The sequence below is a fragment of the Thalia democratica genome, chromosome 6, assembly GCF_965202585.1.
Source record: "Thalia democratica chromosome 6, ktThaDemo2.hap1.1, whole genome shotgun sequence".
Lineage (NCBI taxonomy): Eukaryota > Metazoa > Chordata > Thaliacea > Salpida > Salpidae > Thalia > Thalia democratica.
The window spans coordinates 21,899,345-21,924,185 of record NC_139170.1 but is presented as its reverse complement, the minus strand read 5'-3'; the positions used below and the strand labels follow the sequence as shown (position 1 = coordinate 21,924,185).

At 24.9% G+C, this 24,841-nt stretch overlaps 1 protein-coding gene across 1 annotated transcript; it reads left to right on the top strand.

Moving 5' to 3' along the window:
• Positions 1–373: 373 nt before the first annotated feature.
• LOC145837804 (ras-related protein Rab-27A-like) lies at positions 374–15,185 on the top strand. The gene is made up of 7 exons (XM_082945255.1): positions 374–499; positions 1,112–1,209; positions 3,248–3,327; positions 8,668–8,771; positions 9,302–9,425; positions 11,260–11,343; positions 14,360–15,185. The coding sequence occupies exons 1-7, from the start codon at positions 421–423 to the stop codon at positions 14,517–14,519; spliced, it is 729 nt and encodes a 242-aa protein (XP_082801381.1). The 5' UTR covers positions 374–420; the 3' UTR covers positions 14,520–15,185.
• Positions 15,186–24,841: the final 9,656 nt, after the last annotated feature.

Below are 24,841 nucleotides of genomic sequence, written 5' to 3'. Positions count from 1 at the left end.
TATATTGATTTAGTCCTAATTTTTAGATTAATCTGTTGTTGATTTATAGTCCAGAAGCTTTTAAAACATTTGTTAAAGAAATTAAGAAGTACTAAAATTTATGATGAAGTTGTATTTCTACCGTTTTATTTTACACCTTTTTATCAAAGTTATTAAGTTGTAATTCTAAAATAAGTACAACAGTAATTGAGTATTAAACTGAATATAATGCTAAACTAAAACACAATTATACACATAATAATATAAGTTATCTTTAATAAAATGAAATAATTTTTTTCTTAACTTATACTAGTTATTTAAAGGTAGTTTAGATTTTGTCGCATAAAACATTTAGATTTTTATCAAAATGCCTGTTATTACAGCTTATTTTATACTTGTGAATAATTTAACAGAATAAAAACTTATATAAAAAAAAGAAAAATGTCAAATGAAAGAGATCTACAGCTACAAAATACAGATTATGATTACCTTATCAAGTTTCTTGCTTTAGGTGACTCAGGTAAGTGTTGAGGTTTTAGCTAAGTTTGTTTAAATTTAAGCCACAACTCATTTAACTTTTTTAGGTAAAATTAATTTTGTATCTAGTGTTTCTTTTTAAGAATAAAGTTGTACTTAAATATTCAGTTTAGTTAAAACTATTTTTTCATATTTTTTCCTTTTATTTAACCTATAGGTACCTAACAGAAGTTAAGCTAAACAAATAATCAACCATTAAAATTGAACTATGAAATATAACAAATAAAAAGAATAAGCCAAAAAAAAAAGTTAATCAGATAAAAATATAAGCGTTATGAAAAAATATTTTGATTTAGATTAAAAGTAATTGCTAGCACAAAGTTTACAAAAACTGACAAAAAACTGAAAAAAATCGATCTAACTTAATGGAATATTAAAAACAATAAATTAATAAGTTTGTTTGGAAAGTAGAAAAAAGTATTTAATTCCTTTTTAAGCTTTACTTATTAAAAAACATAATTTTTCTATAAATCACTTCATTTGATTTAAAGCCTTTGATTGTTTAATTTTGTTTTTAGGAACATGTTAAGAATCCTTATTTAGTTAATTTATATACTTTTAATGTTTGTTACATTCATAGATATTAAATAAACAGGTGTTGGAAAAACATCATTTTTATTTCAATATACCGATGGATCATTTGAAAGTAAATTTGTAACTACTGTTGGAATAGACTTTCGAGAAAAAAGAGTTGTTAGTTCTTATACATATATTTTTTATATAGTATAAACAAATTAAGGGCATAGGAAGTCCATCTTGTTTTTTACAACTTGATCTTATTTTTTAGAGTTTCATTTGAGCAATCAGATATTTTTAACCACTAAAATAAAATCAAAATAATTTTTGAAATATTGCAATCAAAGTTGGTGTGCTCAATAGGTCCTTTAAAGCTCAAACCAAAAACGGCAAAAAAGACTATTTCACTAAAAATCTATCTTCTTCTTTTTTTAACCAAACTTCTTCAAATTTTCACAGAAAGTCTATTACTAATATTCAAATAAATTGAGTGCATAATTTTTTAATTTTAAAAGATAAAAGTAGAAATAAACAATTTTTTTTGTTTGTTTTATATAAAGTTTTTAGTTTTTAAGGTCATATGGGGATCTGACATTTTTTTTTCCTAAAAGTAACATTGAATCTTATATGAAAGCTTGAGGTACAAACTACAAGCCAGTTTTTATAGAATTGAAAAAAATTTTACATTTGAGATATTGTAATTTTTATAAAAAGTTTCCGATACAAACAAATGAACTGCAATTTTTTTGGGGTCAATTTTCTCGGAAATTTAAAAAAATCACTAGAATCTATCTTCTCCTTCATTTTTTGAGCTAGTGACCTCAAACTTCCAGGAAACGTTCCTTTTATAGTTTAAAAGACTTTGAATGTTAGAATTTTAAAAAAATAAAGAAATAAAAATTTTACATTAAAAAAATTAAAAAATAGGTGGTTTTTTTTAAATAAAAATGTTATTATTCAAAATTAAAAAACATTCCTGCATTTAATCCTTTTGAAATTTAATAATACACTTTCTGTAAAAATTTGAAGAAGATTGCTTAAAAAATGAAGGAGGTGATTGATTTTTAGTGAAATGGTCTTTTTTTGCATTTTTAGTTTGTGCCTTCCACTAGGAACCTATTAAGGTCACCAACTTTGATTGCTCATATTTCAAAAAATACTTTAGATTTTTTTCAAGCGGTTAAAAATTTCTAATAGCTCGTTTAAAACTCTATAAAATAAGATCAACTTGAAAAAATCAAGGTGGACCCCTCCCTATGCCCTTAACATTTTTGAAATCACAAAATTTATAATCTTTTAAACTATAAAAGGAATATTTCCTGAAAATTTGAGGTCTCTAGCTCAAAAAATGAAGGAGAGGATAGATTGAAATTTGGTCTTATTTTATATAGTTTTTACTAAGCTACAAAATGCTTTTTACAGATAAAAAAAATCAAAGTAATCTTTGAGATATAGCCGGTCAAAGCTGGAGGCATCAATAGGTTCTTTATGGGAGGCGCAAACTAAAACGGCAAAAATAGACTATTTCACTAAAAATCTATCTTCTCCTACGTTTTTTGAGATAACTACCTTAAATTTTCAGGAAGTGTTGCTTACAATATTTAGAAAATTCTGTCGGAACAAAATAAAAAAATTTTTAAATTTTATATAAAACAAAACAAAAAAAAAACAGTTCATTTTTCAAAGACAGTAGAAACAATATTGTATTTTCTACAATAACTTGGATTTTTGTTTAAAACCTCTAATAGATTAGATAAAGTTCTAAAAAATAAGATCACCTTGTAAAAACCACGCTAGATCTCCCTATGGCCTTAATTAGTACAATTGTATTACATTTTTATTTATTGATTAAACTTTTGCTTTATTATTAATTTGCTTTAAATATTATTAACAATTTTAATTTTCTATCTTTTTTAAAGGCATAAATTTCTAAATTATTACTATTAATGCTATTACAGAAATTTTTGACCACAAGTGAAATACTGATGAGTTTGGACAAAAAGTACTTCTGTTTTAATATTTTTTTTTATAAATGATTTCTACTTTTGTACTGTGTTGTGATAGATAAACCATTGTTTCAACTTTTTAACTAGAGTTTTTTTAAAACATGGTCAATTGAAAAATATATTTTTTATTGAAATCTAAATTTGAGCTTTTGTTCAAAATCTATTACTTATAATTTGTTATATTATTTAGTTTCCTGTTTAAACTACAGAATTATAGACCACAAGGAATAGACTCGGGCAGAGCACAGAGAATTCATTTGCAGCTTTGGGATACAGCTGGACAAGAGAGGTATTTGTTATAAAATAATGTCTAATTTAACAAAAAACTAATCGATATTGAATTATGTTTTAAAACTGCCAACTTGGAATTTTGCGTTTTATTGTAATATTTGCTCATAATTAGTTACAAAACCAAATAAGATTATTTAATGAACACAATAGTAATTAAGTTTAAATGAAAATATTTAGTGCGTTTTTAATTATAGTGCATTTTTAATGATTTTTTTTAACAAATATTTATATTAATCAAAGTTATCAGTTAAAAACAACATATTTAGAGTTTAAAAAATTAAAAAAAAAAAAAATAATAATTTTTTTCAAATGGTAAAAGTTAAAAAATATTTCATTGGTAGTTTTTATATTTTGCGAAGGCGTTAGTTATAGCCAAATTTATAAATCAATATGTTTTAAATGTTTATTTTAATAAGTAGTAATTTATCAAATTCATTCCTCTCTTCAAAATATCTTGAATAAAGATAGGGTTGCTACAAAAAATTGAAGCATACTTCTTTGATAGATTATTTTTGTAGAAAGACGTGTTTTTAAATAATAATTAAAAAAAATAGACTATTTTTTACATTAAAGATAAAAATAAATGAAGTAAAAAAGATTTTGAAGTAGACACTTAATTATACAATCTTTTTAAAACAGAATAACTTTTCATTCTTATAAGTTATGTTTTCAGTAACAATATTATAATATATAAGTTTCTTAATTCGTCCTTCAAGTATGTCAATTATTCTTTGTGTTTTTATTTATTTATTTTAATTTCTTTATATAAAAAAATATAATACTTCAAAAAAATCAACAATTGTTTTTTTTACACACTTTATTATTGCTTTAAGTACTTTCAAATGCTTCGTCAGCAAGCAATAACATTAATTACTGCTAAGTTATGTTTTTACTTTTCTAAAACACTTAAGTTAATTATATTTTATATCAAAGTTTTAAGTAAGTTAACTATAAATTACTTATATTATTTTGTTTATTTGGATGCAATTATTTTACAGGGTGGCCTAAAAACCTTGTAACCTGGAATTTGACAATTTAGACCAAAAAACCTGGAATTTTGGAAATTTTGAAAACAACCTTGAAGAACTTTGAAATTTGTACTAAACACCATAAACAACATTGTGAAAATCTGGAATTTAAATTTTTTTAGTTTTTTAACAAGTTTGATATACAACAACTTGTTTTTTTGTTTTCATTTTTAGCCTTTTTAGAATAAGTGTATATAAATTTTCAATTAGTTATTGATAAATTATTAGTTAGATTCTTATTTAAATTAATGAAACTACTTTTTTACTCTCATTTCTATTTTTTTTGAATGTCACGTTAAGTCAGTCATTAAGAACCAACTTCTGACTGATTGAATTTAAAAGAGTTTAGATTAAGAGAAAACTAAGAACAAGAGAAAATTAAGAGCAAGAGCAAAATAAGAGCAAAACCAAATAAAAATGTCTAACGTAGTGTTTTATGCCCAATGTATTTTATATTAGTTGCTGCAAATTTTTCAATATTATTTAATTGAACAGGTTGATAAAAAAAAAATTAAAGCTAGATGATATGGCTGGGTAGGTGTCAAATTTGCACGAGGGGACTAAATTTTGTACGGAGACACTTTTGCACGAAGACATTTTTGCACGGGTTGAAATTTATTTTAATATTAAATTTTTTTTTATTTAATTTTAATTTTTTATCTAATTATTTTATTAGTTTAAATAATATTTTTTTTACTATCACTGTTACCTCTAACCCTTACCCTCGGTCGGTAATTTTATTTTTCTCCTTGTTTAGTTTTTATTATTTTATCTGTTTTTTTTTTAATAACTTTTTTTTATTACTCTTGTGCAAAAATTACCCTCAGTGCAAAACTATCACTCGTGCAAAATTGACCCATCATGCACATTTGTCTTCGTGCAATTTAGTCCCCTTGTGCAAATTTATTTTCGTGCAAAATTGACCCTTTGTGCAATATTTTGATCTATTTCCGTATGGCTATTTATGTTTGGAACGGGTCTAAATTGCACGAAGACAAAATTGCACGAAGCCAAATTTGCAGGAGGGAACAAAATTGCACAAAGACGATTTTGCACCAAGGGTCAATTTTGCACAAGTTACATTTTTGCACGAGAGTAAAAAAATGCAGAAAAAAATTAAATCAAAAAATAAACAGAAAAAACTTAAAATTAATTAAATAAGAAAAAAAGAAATAAAAAAATACTGTTCGAGGGGTAAGGGTTTGGGGTAACAGTGATAGTAAAAATAAAAAATAAAAAATAACTAATAAAGATTATTAAAAAAAAATTAAAAAACATAAAAAAAAAAATTACCGACAGAGGGTTAGGGGTAACAATGAAAGTAAAAAAAAAGATTAATAAAAAAAATTAATAAAAAATAAATAAATAAAATTAATACAAAAATTAAAAAAAATTAAACCCGTGCAAAAGTGTCTTTGTGCAAAAGTGACCCTTCGTGCAATTTTGTACGCTCGTGCTATTTAGACAGCTACCCATTTATGTTATTTATAAACATTAAGACTGAGGAGGTCATATGAAAAGAACATACGAGGAGAAATTGATTCAAAATAATAGTACAGGTTGCAATAGAATTAAACAAATATTAAAAAGTAGTAATACTGTATCGTTTAAGTAGTTTAAATCTATCAAAAAACACATTTTTTGACTTAAATTAATTTACTACGAAACATTTTCAAAAACCTGGAAGAAATTTTGAAAATCTGGAGAATATTTACCAAAAACTAGTGGCAACCCTGATTTTATTACTATTTTGTTTAAATTTATGTTAAGGTCAGGAGATTGCAACTACTATTGTTTGTATGTTGTTTTTTATAACTTATAACTTGGAAAAAGCTACCATCATGTAAACTTTGTAAAATTATTAAGTATTTTTTTTATTAAAATAAACTAAAAAGTTTAAACAAACTGTTCTAATTGTAAAACTATATATTTGAACAAAACAGTTTTATCCGTCTTACTAGTTAGTAATTTAAATAAGTTGCCAATTAAGGTCTAAAGTTTAATTTTTTTTATTTTCGGACATTTGATAAGCAATACAATACATAGATAGCTTAAATAACTGCTAAAATGAGATATTTTTCTTCGAAATGTGTCAGAGCTGTCGTTGAGTTGTTTTAGAATTATATTTTAGTAAGTGTTGTGTGTAAAGATTTTATTATTTTTCAGTTGTATGGACTTTTATTTAGCAATTATAATAGTTAAAAAACATAGATACAAAAAACAAAATTAGTTTTTATGAATGAGTAATAATCCAAAGTATAATTCTTAAAAATCTATAACTAATCGCCAAGTAAGCTTTGAAATATTATATATTATTATGTTCTTTACTGTAAAAGCTAGTTTAAAATGCATCTGTAAAATTTCCGTGGTTTTGAATTAGCTTATATATATATATTTATTTATTTGATTATATAAAAAACAATAGGTTTATACCACCATTTCGTATATGAGATTTGTATCCTCATTTACTCATCAGTAAGCTAAAATTTATTTACAATCTTAAATAGAAATTTAAAATTTGAAAATTTTATAATTATTATGACGTAGTAATAATGAAGGTTATTGTACAATAAGTTGAGTTTGAAAAAATACGTTGATCTTGTTAGCTTAAGAATTTATGCATTTTGAACAGTTTGGAAAGGTTGTTTTAAAAAAACATTTTAAACTATATCAGAAAAATGTTTAAAACTATTCGTGTTTGCGGCTTAGTTATACTTTGATTTAATATTTAGTTAGTTTTGATTTTGCTAAAAAAGTATTTTTGATAATGAATGCATATATTTTGTTATTCGCTTTTTTTGTTTAGTGTTGTGTTCTTGTCTGATTTATCAATTTGTATTTTTTCTAGGTTGCAAAATTAAAACTAACTAAAAATTAAAACAAGGTAAAATTAAGCCGCGAACACGAATAGTATAAAACATTTTTCTGATATAGTTTAAAACAATTATCTAATACAGTTTATAACGTTTTTATAATACAACCTTTCCAAACTTTTCAAAATGCATAAATTCTTAAGCTAACAAAGTAAACGTATTTTTTCAAAATCAACTTACTGTACAATAATCTTCATTATTACTACGTCATAATAATTATAAAAAATTCAAACTCTAAGTTTCTGTTTAACAGAGTAAACGAACTTTAGCTTACTGGTGAGTATATGAGGTTACATATCTCATATACGAAACGGTCGTATGAACTTATTGTTTTTTACATTGTCAAATAAGTATTTAGCTCTAATTCAATTTGTCGAGCACTATCGACGAAAACTTTTTATAAAGTATTCTAATATATATATATATAAATATATATATCTTTCTTTAAACTGAAGATATGTTCTGTTTAAAAGAACAGTGAAACAATTGTATTTGAAAACTTATTGTTTTATTAATATATATATATATATATGTATATTATTTCTACCTTTGTATCTACTAGATTAATGTAAGTTAATAAAAAACTTACTTATATGTAAAAGTTTATAGAAATATTGTTTTTTTTTGTTTTTTATAATTAAATCAAACGTTGATATATATTTTTTTGTAACACTGAGTTATATTCTTGAAACAGAAGGTATTTAGGTTTACAATACTAAGATTCATCAATTATTAATGCTGGTGAAAACTAGTGCTTGCGTTTTTATAAATTTGTATAAAAATATTACTATTAAAGCTATATTTATTTAATATAATTTATTGTAACTTTTTAAAAATTAAATGTATAAGGCAATGAAATACAATTTTTTGAACTACTAAAATTAAGAATTAACAGTTTAGTGTAATAAACCTTCTAAAGAGTGTTGTTCGAGATTAATAGTGTTTGTCAACTGGGCGGTATTGTAAAACTTTATCAAAATTTACTTACGTATTGAACTTTTCTTTGAAACTTTAGCCTCTACTGGTTAAAATTTACTTTTCAATATGCATAATTTCTCAATAATATAAGAAACAACTATGTTTTAAATTGTTAGTCGACATAAATACATTTCAAAATTAAAGTTTTTTATTTTATTAATATTATTTATTAGATTTTCTTTAGATTGTTTGTATTAAAATATTTATATAAACTGAAAAAAATGTATAAAGTTTTTATTACTTTTTTATTTATTTGTATGTAAAATTAGTATTACACATGTTTTTGTCAAGCATTTAAAATTTAAATAGTTCAACTGTGTTGTTAAAATAAACAAATTTGTTAAAAAGGTCATTTGGCAAGTACTTTTGTGGTAAATTTATCATTTTTCAAATGTTATGTAACAAGTAAGTTTTCTTTTCACTTATTTCATATAGATTAACTAAATAATTATTTTACAGATTTCGAAGCTTAACAACTGCTTTTTTTCGAGATGCCATGGGATTTTTGCTAGTTTTTGATCTAACGAATGAGCAAAGTTTTTTAAATATACGAAACTGGTTAGGTTAGTGTGTTATAGTTTTACTGTTTTGCAAAACATAACTTTATAATGTTAGATTAATATAATTATAAACTAAAATTTTTTATGATTTTTAAAAGTTACTTCTTAGTTTTAACATTCTTTTCAAAATTATACATATTTTAACGTACCTTTTGTAGAAATGTAAATATTTCATTTGTATATTTGTCTTAGATAAGTGGTATAGTATAAAAATAATTTTATTTAATCAATATTACTTGTACCATAATAAAGTTAAAATTTAACTTTTACATTTGGTTACTGTAAACTGTAATTCTATAACGGTTGGTTATTTATGGGTAGTTGTAAAAACATTTTTTTTTCCTATTATAAATTTTTTTTTTATAAAGTTTTACTATGTTGCCTACTTATAGCAGTGCAATTTGTTTTGATACACAGCTAAATTTTTAGTTTTATTACTACAGAGTTGATGCTTCTTAATAATAGTAAATTTTAAATTCAATACTTATTAGTAGACTTCGAATTTTTAGTTTTTATTGATATAATCTGTTTAGACCAGTTAAAGCAACATTCATATTGTGATACCCCTGATATTGTGTTGTGCGGGAATAAAGTTGACCTCGATGCAATGCGAGTTATTACTGAAGAAAGAGCTAAACAAACTGCTCAGACATACGGGTTAGTATTAAATAAATCATTTTGCTATTAATTTTCTCCAAGCTTTTATAAAAGTTCTAAGTCGTTTTCATACTAAGATAAGTTTTATTTTATCACGTGATAATTCTTTGCATTAAAAATTAGAATTAATAACGTTTAAGCAATATGAAATTTGATAATGTATTATAGTGTAAATTATAAGTTGTTTATAAAGTTTAAATGCTGCCACAACGTTTCAGTAGGTTGATTATGATAATTGATTTTTAATTAGTTAAGAAGTTTCTATTTTTATTTCAGTAATTTTATTTCGGTTAGCAAATTTTTTTAGCTACTTTTTTTAAAAACTTTATGTTTAACAGTAAATGATTTTAAATAATGTTTTTTAATTGTTTTAGTTTACATTTCATAAAGTCTAAAAATTTACTGTGTTTTAAGCAGACAATTTATCAGGATGGATGTAAAGTAGGTAATATGCCTTTATTAGACTAGAATCGGACAGAATTTAGTTTGATAAATTAAAATTGTTTGAAAAACTAAATAAGATAATTGTTTCAATTATTTAAAACAAAACACTGAGCACAAGATCTTTCGTTTAATAAAAAAAAACAATTTCAATTTTTATTCAAAGAGTTTCTCAATTTTGTTGAGGAACTGTTGGTGTATTGCAAACCTGCAACTCTGATCGATGCAGCTAACTATGCTAAAGAGGTATGGGAGAAAGCTACTGATGAAATTATTAAAAATACATTTTTGAAAGCGAACTTGAGAATAAGTTCAAAAAATGCTGTCATAGAGCCTATCTTATGCCTATAACAAGAATGAATTTTTAGGGCGTTTTAAGAATTTAAACATTATTGCAACACGTTAAGGTATTGTTGAGTTTGTAGGCATTGATGATGAAAGCAATCAAATGTTTTAACAAGAAATATTAGAAAAAGCAAATCGTCTTTTTGAACAACAGCAAGCGGTAGATAAAAGACAAAATGTTGCTAATTAGATGAGGATAAGCTAATTGATATTAGTAGCAAAAGTCAAAGTGTACATGCCACCAATATTGTTGATAATATTTACACAAAGTCTGTAATTCTAGGAGAGCTGTCTTCAGTAGAAATGCAAGCAGCTGATGGTAAACACAACTGAAATTTATTTCAAATTTGGAACAATAAAAAAAGTTTGCTAGACCCAAAAGACAACCTACACTAACAGAAATATTTTCAAGAGCATCTAGTTTTAAATAAGTTTCAATTGCATTGCTTTTTGTTTTAATCAAATTTATTAATTTCAATGTTAATTTTCAGATATCTTTTATTCCTATGTTTTAATCATGGCGTATGCAAATGTAAATTGCACTGTTCGTTGTTACTTTAAATAAGTAAACTGTTATATGTTTATTATAAACATTTGGTTTGATATATAGCTCGTAAGTTCATAACTTTTTTATGACACGTGTAATTTTAGATTTAGGACAAGAAAATATGTTTTGAAATTTAGTATTTTTGTTTTCCTACTTTTCGGTAATTTTTTTAATAATTTAAAGTAAAAAAAAACTGCATTTTGAAAACAGTGTTTTTTTGACTAACAAGTGCGTACTCAACTGGCAGTGCGTACTCAAGCGACAGGTAACTTATATTTGATTTGCGCCTTCTATAATTAACCTACAAACTCACCGACTTTCATTGCTTTATAACTCAAATTTTTAAAGTTATAAATAGGGTTGGATAGCTATGATAAAAATCTACTAAGTGGCATCAACTTGTAAATATCAAAGTAGACCCTTATATGTTCTTAATAATTTGTTAGCAAAAAAGACGTGCTAATTTAAGTATTAATCTAATACTTATTTGATAATTTTCAGACTTCCTTATGTGGAAACGAGTGCAGCAACTGGGCATAATGTTGATCAAGCCGTAAAGTTGTTGCTAGATCTTGTCATGAAAAGGTATTTTTGTTTATATTTAATCTTTAACTCAAACAAATCTAACTAAACAGACTAAACTAAGACTTTTCTTATAGAATTTTAATGTATAGCCTAGTTTTTGTAAATTTTATTTCGTAGAGTTGTTTCTATTCACAAACTATTTGAATTTTATTTTTAATATTTTATACTGCATTCATTTTTTTATAAGTTATTACAATATTGATATTAATTTTGAACTTTGATTTAATTGCTAACATTTTTTTTACTAAAAATTTCTAACAAATATAGTTAAATAGTGTTTTTGTCTACTAGGATAATTTAAAAAAAAATTTCATTATTTTTGTACATACCTAACCGATTATGATAGCATATGTCTAGTCATAAAGAACTTACCACAATTAGCTTATATACTTTACAATCATATAGTGCTAGGAAAATTATTAATTGCTAATTTTTTTTATCTGAACGAAACAAGTTCGTTGAATTTGAATATAACAATTACAACAGTTTGCAAAGTACTTGATTTATTGATCTGACGCAAGTTTCATTGTATTAAACTAGTAACACAGCTCTACGGAGATCTGAATAAATATATACAATATGTTTTCCACTTTTTATCTTCTTTTCTTTAAAAAAAAATATTTTTAAAGGACTCCGTGGAACTGTGTTGTTAGTTTATCACAGAAAACGTGCGTCAGATCAATAAATCAAGTACTTTGCAGATTGTTGTAACTAAAGTACTTTTATTAATTAACTTGTTGAATTAAGTAAAACAGAGTAAATGTTTCCTTTTAGAGACTAAGTGCGCACATCTTCTACAAGTTGAAATACATTGTTTTGTAGTAATTATTATACTAAATATTCTTAGATGTTTTGCATGCACCTTGTATAAAAACTTACAATAGTAATAACAATAGTTTTCTCAGCCTAGCCTACTTGCTTAATTTGAAGTATGTTAATACTACTTGAATGAAGTTCAATTAGCTAGCTTTAGTTAATATTATGTTTTGATTTGTAGATTTATAACAATTAAAACTTTAAAAATGATGCTTGACGCAGTATATAATTTTTTAGAACTATACATTAGTTTTTAAGATTAAGTTCATAAAATAAAATTTAAAAGCAATAAGATTTTACACTTAAATAATTAATCTTTTTGTTATATTCCGCATTGCTTTTGCTTAGCTAGCCTTGTTAATGCTAATAAAGGTATTCACTTATAAACCTTCAATTAAAAAAGATACAACTTAAAAGTTTATTTATGCATATGACGAAATGATGTACATGTAGTTTAAAAAAAAGTTTATTTAGTTTTGATTTCTATGCAAGTTGTGAGAAATATTAAGATTTTAAATTTAAATACTTTTTATAAACTTCTTTTTAGATAACCACATATAAAAATATAACGAGCTACATTTTTTAAATTTTAAGGTAATGTGACTTTATAAGGAAATGTATTTACAATGCAGTAATGAAATATAACACTATAATATTCTTAATTTTAGCAGTTCTATGTATATGATGGTTTTAATTTTATCAATTCATTAAGATTAATGATTAAGATTTTTTTGTGTTATTTTCTGTGTGGGTTTGTTTTTTTAAATTTATTAACGGAAACTAACTAAAAAATTGTTTATATTGAGTTAGCCGTTTCATTTTATTAAGAAAAATACGTTTATAAACCTAATGAAATTAAGTTTGTTTTGCTTAAAAATTAAAAATATAAGTTCACTAATCAGTTTTCAATTTCAAATAGTAATGTAAGAATAATTATTATTGAAATTTATAGATTGTGAATAATGGCAATAATTGATTAACTGAAAAAAAATGTAATTGATTTTTCTCTTTTTTTCTTCTGAAAATCAAGCTTAATGTATATTCATTAACTCATTTTTATCAATTATAACTTAATTTTTAGAGTTTTTCTATAAAAATACAAACGTTATATTCCTTTTAACTACAAAAAGAGTTTTAGCAATTTATTATAAAAATGTTGAAATTTGAAAAAAATAATATAACAAACATTTTATTGTTTTAGTTTAAAAAATCTACATATTCGTTTAGAGCAGGGTTTCTCAAAGTAGGCAATAACTAGTAAGGTGGTATAAAATTAAATTGGTGGTTAGTTGCAGGGTTGCCACAAAGTCAGGAAATAAGGGAGTTTTTGAGAAGAAGTCAGGAAATTTGATATAAACATTTTTTGATAAAAAAGTTTATTATCACTAAAAACTGCATTTTGCTGATTATAATTTCTGAAAAATTTTGGTTTTGCAATTTATCTTTATTTCAAGATCTAATTGAGTTTTTGGAATATATTTAAATTTTATATGATCTCACGTAAAAACAAAGTTTTTGATGTTTAATAGAACTGTAAAAAAAGTAAGGTAAATGGTTTTTTGATTGAGCAGAGTGAAAATATTGAATACCTAGGTGTGGTATAAGATGTCGAGTTGCATTAAATAGCATATTTAAAGTGCCTTATATCTAATCTTTCGAGAAGTTGTAAAACTATGTAAAAATTGAGATATTATTTAGATACGAGTTCTAATTTGTTGTTTTTTATTTGTTAGTTTTATATTTATTATATGTTTTTTTTTTACTTGCTTGGAAAATTAACATAAACTAAAGTCTTTGGTTATTATGTATTTTTCAATCAGTTTTAATTTAACTAAGAATTTGATTTGTAAGTCAGTAAAAGTTTAGGAAAAATCAGGATTTTTTTCAGCTCGATCTGTGGCAACCTTGTAGTTCGTAAAGGGGCGATATTTTACTAGGGGGCGATTGTGAAAATGAGTTTTGGAAACTTTGGTTTAAAAGCTAAATAATGTATGATTTGTGATAACTTTTTACAACTTTTATATACAATTTCAAATGGTGATTATTGTTATTTCTATATCACCAAGCGCATAAAAAAGTTGCCTACTGTTAAAATTTATTTATCTATTTTAGACGCAAAATTTCTTGTAGTAGTTTTATAAGTATTTGTAGCAAAGTTTACATCTTTTAAAACAACTATATTTAACGTATTTGTTGTAAGAATGGAAGATGTGGTTGACTCGAACACTTTATCTTCTAACATCGGACAGCCCAGTCCGTTTAAAATGGCAGCTTCAAAGTCGCCCGGAGACAATGGACCGAAAACTGTCAAGCCGTCGGCGGCAGAGCAACAACCACAAAAGTCGTCCTGCCCCTGTTAAGCTTGACGAGAAGCAATTATTTTTATGCAATATTAATCAAGTTTTCAATGCAGTTTTTACGTAATTTGATAGTTCTATGACAAATTTGCAATTTTTCTTATATGTGCGGCAATATTAAGTTTAACAAGCAGTTTTCAAATCAATACAAAACCAATCACGTGAGCAATTCCGTCAGAACGCTGAATACCTTTTTATTTCAAACAGACTTTTTTGCGGTTCCAAATGTAGTCTATTTTTTTATACCGTTTAATTTTGCACAGCTCTATAATAGTGTTATATGACAAATAACAAACCTACTACATACTCTGTAGTTTCATACGTAATAAGGTTTCGAGATGTTGATTAAAATAAAAGTATTGCCTAGCATAAATATAAGTTCTTACATTTTTTATCGGCGACCATGCAATTACTGACCGTACTTTAAAATTAATAAGTTATTATTATAGAGTTTATTTAAAATTTTAAGTTTTTACATTCCGTCCTTCAAACCATTATTTGCAAACAACGTTATAAACTGTCACGAAATTGTGTCTTACTTCTTTGTACTTGTTTAAAAAGCTGTATTTATTGTATTTTTACTGATTAATCAAATCACTTTATGTATTACGAGTAATTTCAACTTAGTTTTTTTGCACAATGTAAAGTTTCTAATATTTTTTAAATTGTGTCTACTGTTAGTTGTAAAAATATCTTTAGTATACAATATCTCTATTTACTTTGAAAATTTTATCTTTTGTCGATAAGAAGTGTTTTTGGATTAAAAATATTGCTATAATGTTTTAGTTTTTTCAAGTTTTTTTAAATATACAAACTAATATTAACTACTTATTTAAATGATAAATGTTTTTGTGACTTTTGTAAGTTAGAGAAAAAATTTAATCAAAAAACATAAATTAAAAAACGACAAATTATGTAAGTTGTAAAACAAATGTTATATATAGATAATTAGGAAACGGCTCAAAATTGCACGAAGATAAAATTCCACGAGGGGACTAAATTGCACGAAGATACTTTTGGACGAAGACAAATTAGCACGAGAGGACAAAATTGCACCAAAGGTCATTTTTATACGAGTTACAATTTTGCACGGAGGATTATTTTTGCACTAGGGTAAAAAAAAACTAAAATATTTTTTATTAAAAAAACAAAAAGAAAAAAAACTTACCTAGGGTAGAGGTAACAGTGATAGTAAAAAAAAACTAATAAAACTTATTATGAAAAAAAAACGAGAAAAGTTAATAAATTTTAATAAATTAATTTAAAAGAAAAAAAAGTCACCGACCCAAGGTAAGGGTTAAGGGTAACAGTTATAGTAAAAAATAAATAATATAACTAATAAAAAAGAATAAATTAAGTTACCCACCGAGGGTTTGGGGTAACAGCGATAGTAAATTAAATAATAAAACTAAAAAAAAAAATAAAAAAAGTAAAATTCAACCGGTGTAAAATTTTCTGATCGTGCAAAAGTATCTTCGTGCAATTTTGTCCGCTTGTGCAAATTTGACACCTACCCAGATAATTAACATATATTTAGTCTAGATATTCATTGAGCAAATACAAGTCTTTTTATTTTAGAATTTAAGTTTTTGCTATGATGATATTATTATACCATGTGTAGTGCTAATAAATTTATAAGTAATTAATAAAATTATTTATGTATCATAATCATATAATACACAAAAATATAAGACATGATTCAATCAAAAACATTTTTATTAAAACAAAAATTAACAAGTAAACTCGATTTCGGCTAACACTATTAACTACTTATGTTAGCAACTAAGTTTTAAGATTAAATTTTGAGTAAATAAATAAAGTTTCATCAGAAAAAACAATCAATTAACACTAATTAGCATAATTGAGCAGAATTATTAGACATTCACAATTCATAACTACATATTTTTTAACAGTTAATCAATAAGTTAACCTCAACAAGCAACAAAACAATCAATAAAATAAGTGACAAAAATAAAATAAAACTCAAGTAAAATTCATAATAACTTAAAAAGATTAAATTATAAACGTATTATTGCTTACACAAATTAGGTTTGCACGTTTTCATAAATAAAGATTCTGAAACACTTAGATCAGGGGTCGGCAGGTAGTTGGTGCTCGCGGGCCAAATTTCAAGTTCTCAAAGTCTTCGCGGGCCGCAGTTTTAGTTTTAGTGACATTTGAATAATATTTTGCTATTAGTCTTACTAGAGAAAGTTTTACTTTTATTCACTTTGATATTTCAAATTACTTTTAGATATACAGAGAATGTCTATTTAAATTATAAATACTTCATAGAATAAAATTTACATTGACTAATGTACTTAAATCTTAATAAACTATGTACTTTCTTAAAGACCAATAGGTTAAACTTAATATTTTTAATTTTACTTATAACTTAACTCTATATAAAAATTCGAGCTTAAAAAAATTTTAGAGGTCACTTTTATGTCTTGTTTGTACTATTAACCCTTTTTTCATGTTTCTAAAAATGTTTATTAAAAAAAAAAATGCGTCTAAAATAGTTCACATTCTTTAAAAAAATCAGTAATTAATTAACTAAATAAACCTAACTTATTTGTTATGTAAAAATGTAAAACAAATTTTTAACATGATTAACTCTCAAATACTTTAATAAAATACCTTATTAGTAATTAATTAGTATTTTACATGGTTGCCACTTTAACAGCAAAATGTCTAAATTATATCAAATCAGCCAAGTTAATTAAAAGTTGAAAAAGTATAAAACTTAGTGTTAATCAAGCTTAAATACCTAATTGAAATATCATCATTATAAAAAAGTACACACTATGTAAGAAGACAAAAAAGAAAAATACAATTAGTAAACTACATTACGGTTGTAAAAACTATTCTGAGAATTCAAAGTGTTTAAAATAAAAGTTTCACACACACCTGAGTCTTAAAAAAATGTCTTAAACAGGTTTAACCTAGTCTGTATTCTTCAAACTTTTAAACTAGCCTGCTTGTTTGGCAACCCTGTTTAAAAGAAAGTTCACAAAATAAAGAAATAACGAAGTTTATTAACAGTGAATTAAATATGAATCAAAATAAAGTATCATAAGTCAGTTTCAATGGACAATTACAATTTATTAAACACTTTTAACAAAAGTATAAAAGCTTATTAAGCCTTTAATAAAGAAGAATAACTAACTTTTTATTGAAAATTATAGCAATTCTTTATCTGCAATAAAAATCTTGCATTTGAAAAGAGTAAATGTGAAATATAAGACGAGCTATAAGCATTGAAAAACGTTATTTAGGAGTTATTGCAAGAAACGAAAAAAAAGCAAATCGCTTAAGTCAGTTCCAACAAAGTACATAATTATCATCAGTACCTACAGACTGATTGAAGAAAAAGTTAAGGCAAGTTATAAAGTAGCAAAACTAATTACTAAAAAGAAGATACCGTTTAGAACTTTAATTTTCTTAAAGAATTTATGTTGACGGTAGTATAAGATTTTTGTTTATTTCTTTACTGACAACAAAAGTCGTGTTTATGAAATGCCTGAAGATTATAAAGCAGCATAAATCAAATTAGGACTTTAATCAATATGTTAAGATGAGAGCACTGATAAAACATATATTGTTATCTGAGAATTTTTATTTGAGTTGTTTTTACTAATTTTTAAATTTTAGAAGAATTTCTATGTTTAGTTCCAATGCAAAGCACAGCAATAGGTAAACAGGTTTTAAAAGCAAAGGTGCAATGCACCAATATAAAGTTTGTGAAAGTACAAATTTTTTCTTCTTTTCTCAGTATAAAACTAAACTAAAGGTAAAAAAATCTTTTAAACATAATATCAACTTTAAGAAGATGCTCTTAAGCTACTTTAAACGTGGTTTTTAATAAAAATATTTATATGGTAAATTTTTGTTTCCAATCAAAGTTTCATTACTTTACATGTAAAAATTGTTTGAAATTCCAGGTTTTTCAAAAATTCTCAAATTCAAACTTTTTTCAGATTATTTAAGTATAAATCTTCAGATTCCAAGACTTACCGGGACTCAAGTTTTTTGGCAACACTGATTATTCACACTTATATACAGTAGTATAAACAGTATTTCAAATTGCATCAGCCGCAAGATTTAGAATTTAATATATATTATAATTCAAACCAACACTGTGTATTGACCAAAACATAAATCATAAATTTATTTTGCCACTCTTTAAAGAAAAACAGCCAGCCTTAGTGACAAAAAACTAGCCTGATATTTTCGTATACGAAAAGCAATTCAAGTAAATAACTGAAAAAAAGACTAAATTGGCCTGAAATTTAAAGTGTTCAAATGGTCATAGTCTGAGTTTGTAGCAATGTTTAGTTATTTATAAAACTGAATTTGAACTTATTTGATTCACAATGTACAAACTTAATAAATTTACCATCCTTGAATCTAGCTTATATTAAATTGGTAGTTTTAAAAAACAGCAATTGTTTATATTAGTATGCAATGCATAACAATTAACTTCATTTGCCTAAAAACATTGTTTGAAAAATAAAAATGTGTACATAACAAAAACTATTCTAATTTATGTCAAATATATTGTTTTAAATGTTTCTGAACACACTTAGAAACTACATTTAGATACAATAATGTTAGACATTTATGCAAAAACTAAACTTAATCTAACTTAAGTAGTAAATAAAAAGTGGTTTAAAATATGAGCATCTTTGTACACTTATGTGCATTAGAATTAATTTTAAGTGAAAAAAACTACTAAAAAATCGAAACGTGTTAAAACCAAAATCAAATAAACCTTATTTCTTATTATTATGTTATATTAAATGTATTTGTGTACACTTAAATATAATATTTAGTAATAATACATCTTTAAAAGAAACGTAGGTATAAAATACATTTAAAATGAATACCTAAACTGTAAAGAAATGCTATTTTATTTATTTACTGTGCATTACTTTTGTGCAAAATGAAAAATATTTACATTTGGTTTATTTACTAAGTAGCTATTATATAACTGACTTACTAAATCTAAGCACTCTTTACACTCTTTTTTCAGATAACTACTTGCTGTTGTAAGAAGAAAGCTATTATGAAAATGAGAAAATACCCTAATAGAAAGCTAATCTGTTTTTTTCACACTTTTAAGCTAATACAGTAAAGTCTTTTTATTATTTAAAAATTTTATACATAAACTTAAAACGAAATAAAACAAAACCAAATTACCAGTAAAAATTTAACTTAAAACATATTGTTTTTCAGCGGGCCACAAAAATTTATTTCGCGGGCCGCATTCCATTCAAAAAAAAAACGTGCTCGCGGGCCGCAGATTTACCCTTCGAGGGCCGCAATTTGCCGACCCCTGATTTAGATGATAATCATTACGAGCTTTACTTATAATTAAAAAAAATATTGTCACTATAACTCTTTGCACAATCAGAATTGTTTAATAAGAGTTCGGTAATCGCCGATGATCTGTTAGATGTTTTTTCAAGCCCATGTCCATCCAACTTATGAGAGATTTAGAAACATGTTGGTCTCTTTAAATATGGAATCTCTGGGACGTTCTGCCGATGTACACACTATCGCAGTGGTGTTTGAACTTATAAATCATATAAAAAACAGACCTTCGTAAATTCTACCGGAAACTTTTGCTTGTGGTCGTTTACGGTGCAGTTTATTGGTTTTTAAACAATGGCTAAAAAACAGCTTTGTTGAAGATAGCCGAAGTATTGCTTCAAGTTAACTAGTTAAACGAATGTAAACTATGGTATTACATTGAAACTGAAAATTTTCAGACACCGAGTTATAAATGGTTTAGTTGGGTCAATTTTTTCTACTGTACCTACAGACAGCTGCTTCAGCACGGGAGAACTTGATCCCGTTGGGCTAGACCTGGGTTTCCTAAAATGAATGATTAATCCCCCTTTTAAAAGCTTAGTGGTAATAAGAAATAAACTAGTAAGATAGGTCGATTATTAGTTTTAGGACATAATTATTTTGCGTATTTTATAACAAAGTCTTAACAACCAATTTTGAGAGGTAAAGTACGAAAAAAAGGTAAATAATTAAATTTTTGTGGAGTAAAAACGAAAAATAAACCAATTTAATTTGTAAATCAATAATTTTTTAAGTATTAAGTTATGACAGTAGTAATCAGCTTATGTCTTGTTGTCGTTAGCAATTTAAATTAAAATATACAGTTATCTTAGGCAGCGGTCTATACCATTTTTAATGAAGATTGGGTCAGAATTACAGAAAAATTGTTTGCGGGCAACAACATTAAAAACATTTAACTGTAGAAAAAAAAAGACCAAATACGTAACAAAAAAAAAGGTAGAAGTTTATTCAAAAATAAAGATTATGTTTGTAAACCATTGCAAACAAGCTTAAACTATTTTCTGCTGTATTAGTTTTTCAGCATAAAAGAACATCTAACAGTTTTTTTCCAATCTTATGACGGCGGTTAACTTACTTATTATATTAATATGATAATAATTTATTTCACCTTATAAACTAGTTATTCTATAAGGTGATGAAGTGTAGTAGTAATCGATCATTTTTTTTGTTTTTAAAACTTAGAATACGAACTACATAATTAATAAATTCAAAAAATAAGTATAAATTAAAAAAAAAAGACATTTACGCTAATAATCATACAAACAAAAGGTAGCAAAAGCTTTAGCACATGACGTAAATACGAAGCTTTAGTTTAGCATGAATTAAAAATTCGAAATATAGCTATCAATTTATATATCAAACTCAAAGGACTATCTATTGCCATTCTTTACGTATCTAACACAATTCTGATTTAAGTGGTACACGGTATTGGGTTTTTCAAATATATATTAAGTACGAAATAATATACATATTGAACATTTGCATCGTATATATAACAACTCCATTTTTAAAATATCTATCTAGAATTCTGATAATATTTTGAGTTATTTTTTAATATTGTTTGTTATCAAACTATTATTATTTACTTTCTAAAAAAAACTTTATTTTTGTTGTTTAATTGCTTATAGTACTAATCCAACTAATGAATTATTAAAAGAATGACACTGAAGTTATTAAAAAAATTTGTTTTGAAATACACTTTTTCAAATTGTATTTAAATTAATCAAAGTTTAATCATGTTTTATTATGTGCTAAAATTTTAATAACGGATTGTGTATGGAAACTAGCTTTAAACTCTTTTTAAATAAGAGAAAAGTTTCAGAGTATATCGAAGCTTTACTCTAGATACGATTTAGATGGCTGTATTAATCCTTCTCTTTTAACCTAATGATTATGGATCAAAGCAATTTTTACGGCGCTAATTGTTAGTTAGTAGAGCAAAGCGTGAAGCTTTTCGGGCTATGCTAAAAATAAATCAAGCATTTAGAGATAAACTTTAAAACTAGGTGAAGTTAGCCGTAGACAGCAGAAAACAAATAATCACTACTTAGGTGCAAGCCTCCATATAAAAAGTGTTTATTAAATACAGTCACCTCTCGTGAACCGCACATTGTGTCAAAGACAAAAATGCGTAACTAAACGGAAGGTAGCAAATTGGTAAAATCATATAAAAAAAAAACCTTAAATTTTGAGTGAGTTTAATATAAATTTATGTATAAAATATTATATATGTTGTTGATTTAATAAGTTTACAATATTTAAAACTTTTCAATTTATTTTTTACATTTTTAAAGAATTCCAAAATGCGTAACTAAATTAGAGTGCGTAACAAAACGAGTGCGTAGATTGGCAAGAGGTGACTGCAGGTGTAAAATGACTTACAAGCTTAAAAATAATATTTTTATACTTTTGAGAGCATTAAAGAGTTTCTGATTAAAAAAAAGGTCTTTTAAGTATTTCTAGACTATATACCAAAGTAGACTGAAAACTTTATTTAAAACATTACTCTAATCAATTGAGGTAAAGTAAGATTTTTATTTTCTTCAGCAAAGCTAAGAAGTTTTCTCCATAATACAAAAACTTATTAAAAAGACTAAACTGCACCGCACGACAATCAATGACGATTTCCGCTACTGTCCACGGTTCGTTTTTTGGTTAAGTCGAAAAATATGACGCTCTAAATCTTTCACAACTCAAACGAACTCCAATGTATTATTAGTTTCAATATGCTAGTATAACATACAATCCTTCGGTCAGTTTTTGTATTTTTCTTTATCAGATATCTGTTCTATCTTTAAAAGTGACAGAAAAAAAGTTTATGATATAGCCTCTTATTGCTTTTAAGCAGTTTACTTCTTAATGCGAATTGTTAGTTATTTGAATAATAGTTTGAATTACTGTCTAAAGTTACTCAGACTTAGTTAATTTTAAACAACACATATTATTAAGAATGTAATCATAATAAATAAAAAAACTTATACCAGTTTTTATTTTTGTTTTAATCGTTTTTAATATCTTAAAGTACTATATGTCCTAATAGAGTAAACTTTATTTTTTTGTAGTTTGCTTATTTCTTTGTGAACAATCAAAAATTTTGTTGAACTTCAGGTAATAATTTTCTTTGATAAAAATAAGGTCATATTGTCAAACATAATTTTTCCGAAAATTAGATTAAAACCTTAAATGAGATTTTTTACCGTGTAAACATTGAATGTGTTAAATTCAGATACCAGTGAGTTTACGTAGCTTAGTAGGTAGCAGGAAATAAAACCATAGTCTGGTAGATTAATGAAATTTTGCATGTAGGTTAATAAGTTGTTACGAATATCCATAGCTTGGTACTTAGGTTAATTTTGTTTTTAGCTTATAAACTTAGGTAGAGTGCTGCAAACCTAAAAGCTTTGTAGATGCTGTAGATTAAGCATTTTTAATATTGAGCGATTTTAAGTCAGACTTTTTCATACTTTAATCGTAATGTAGTGGTACTATAACTAAACTGCATATAAAAATACTTTTAACTTATCTAGATATAAAATATTTTAATTTATAATACCTCTGCTACAAAAAAGGTCACAGAAGACATCTAAACGAATGAATGTTGGTAGCTATGATAAGTAGATTTCAGTATTTACATAAAAATCTTAGTATTTTATTTGAAACATTCATTTCTGCTGAAGTCATTAAGTCTGTTTAGTTGATTTTTAAGCAAAATATTTTTTTCATCAAAAAATATGATAAAATTAGAATTACAGACAGTATTAAGGCTTAATTATACATTTTTAGTTTCTTTTGTAATGAGATCAGAAATAATGTGTCAAGGTGTTAGATCATTTAGGTCTAAAGAAAAAAAAATGTCGGAAAACTAAAACAAATCGTGTTTTTACACAAACTATTACAATACTTGAATAAAACCTGTAATACTGTTCAGATTTTATGGTGAGCGAAACGTCGTTAGTTGGTAAAGTACTTGCTGACAAATTTTTATTTTATTTTCGCAATTACTAACTTAAAACTAAAAACTTTATAAGTAAAAATGTTTTAATTTTACTCAAAATTATGTTATTTAGTTTATGATTAACATTATTTAGCTTTAGACAAAGGATACATATATTTTTTAGCTATTATGCGAGCTTTGTTTAGTAATAAATTCATGACTCATTTATAAACATTAGACCTGTATAAACTACAAAGCGTTCTTTAGGAGCTTAAATATTAGTTTTCAGAACGTACCACTTTAAAACTTTAACTTATTTTTAAGTGACCTTTGAATAAAAAAAATCAAAGTAGTTTAAAACTGTTTTTCTTAAAAAAGGTTTAATTATTACAACACGACTTCTATTTAAAAATAGTCAATTATCTGAGGAAGATAATACAGAAAGTACTTACAAACGAATAAAGTAAACTAAAGAAATTTTTTTAAAGATTTTGTAGATCTATTTTTATATAAATATAAAGTAAAAGTTGATTAAAAATTCCTGAAAATAACTGTTGACATATTAGAACGATTTGATAAATTAACATATTGTCATATAGTTACTGTATTTAACACAAAGATTTATAAGCGTTGCAGTTTTATAAGATTTAGTGTTTTTTAAAGAAAAGTTAATCATCACAGTTTAGACATTCTTCAGATTATAAAGGATTTATTTATATTTAACTAACAAAAGCATGTAAAATTTCACTTTTCTAATGATATATTTTCTGACTAAAACTAAAACTTAAATATTTACGAATTTGCAACTAGGATAATAAAAAAAAACAACATTTATTTTATTTTGTCTATTAAGCTTTTTACATGTAAATATTAAGGTCAACTATATTTTTAAATCAAAAATGTTAAAATTAAAAAATCCTTGCTTGAATTTACTTTTAAATAAGTACGTACTGCGTAGCAGCATTGCTACAATTATAATTTTTGTTAATTTCGAGATTGTAAATGATATAGGTCG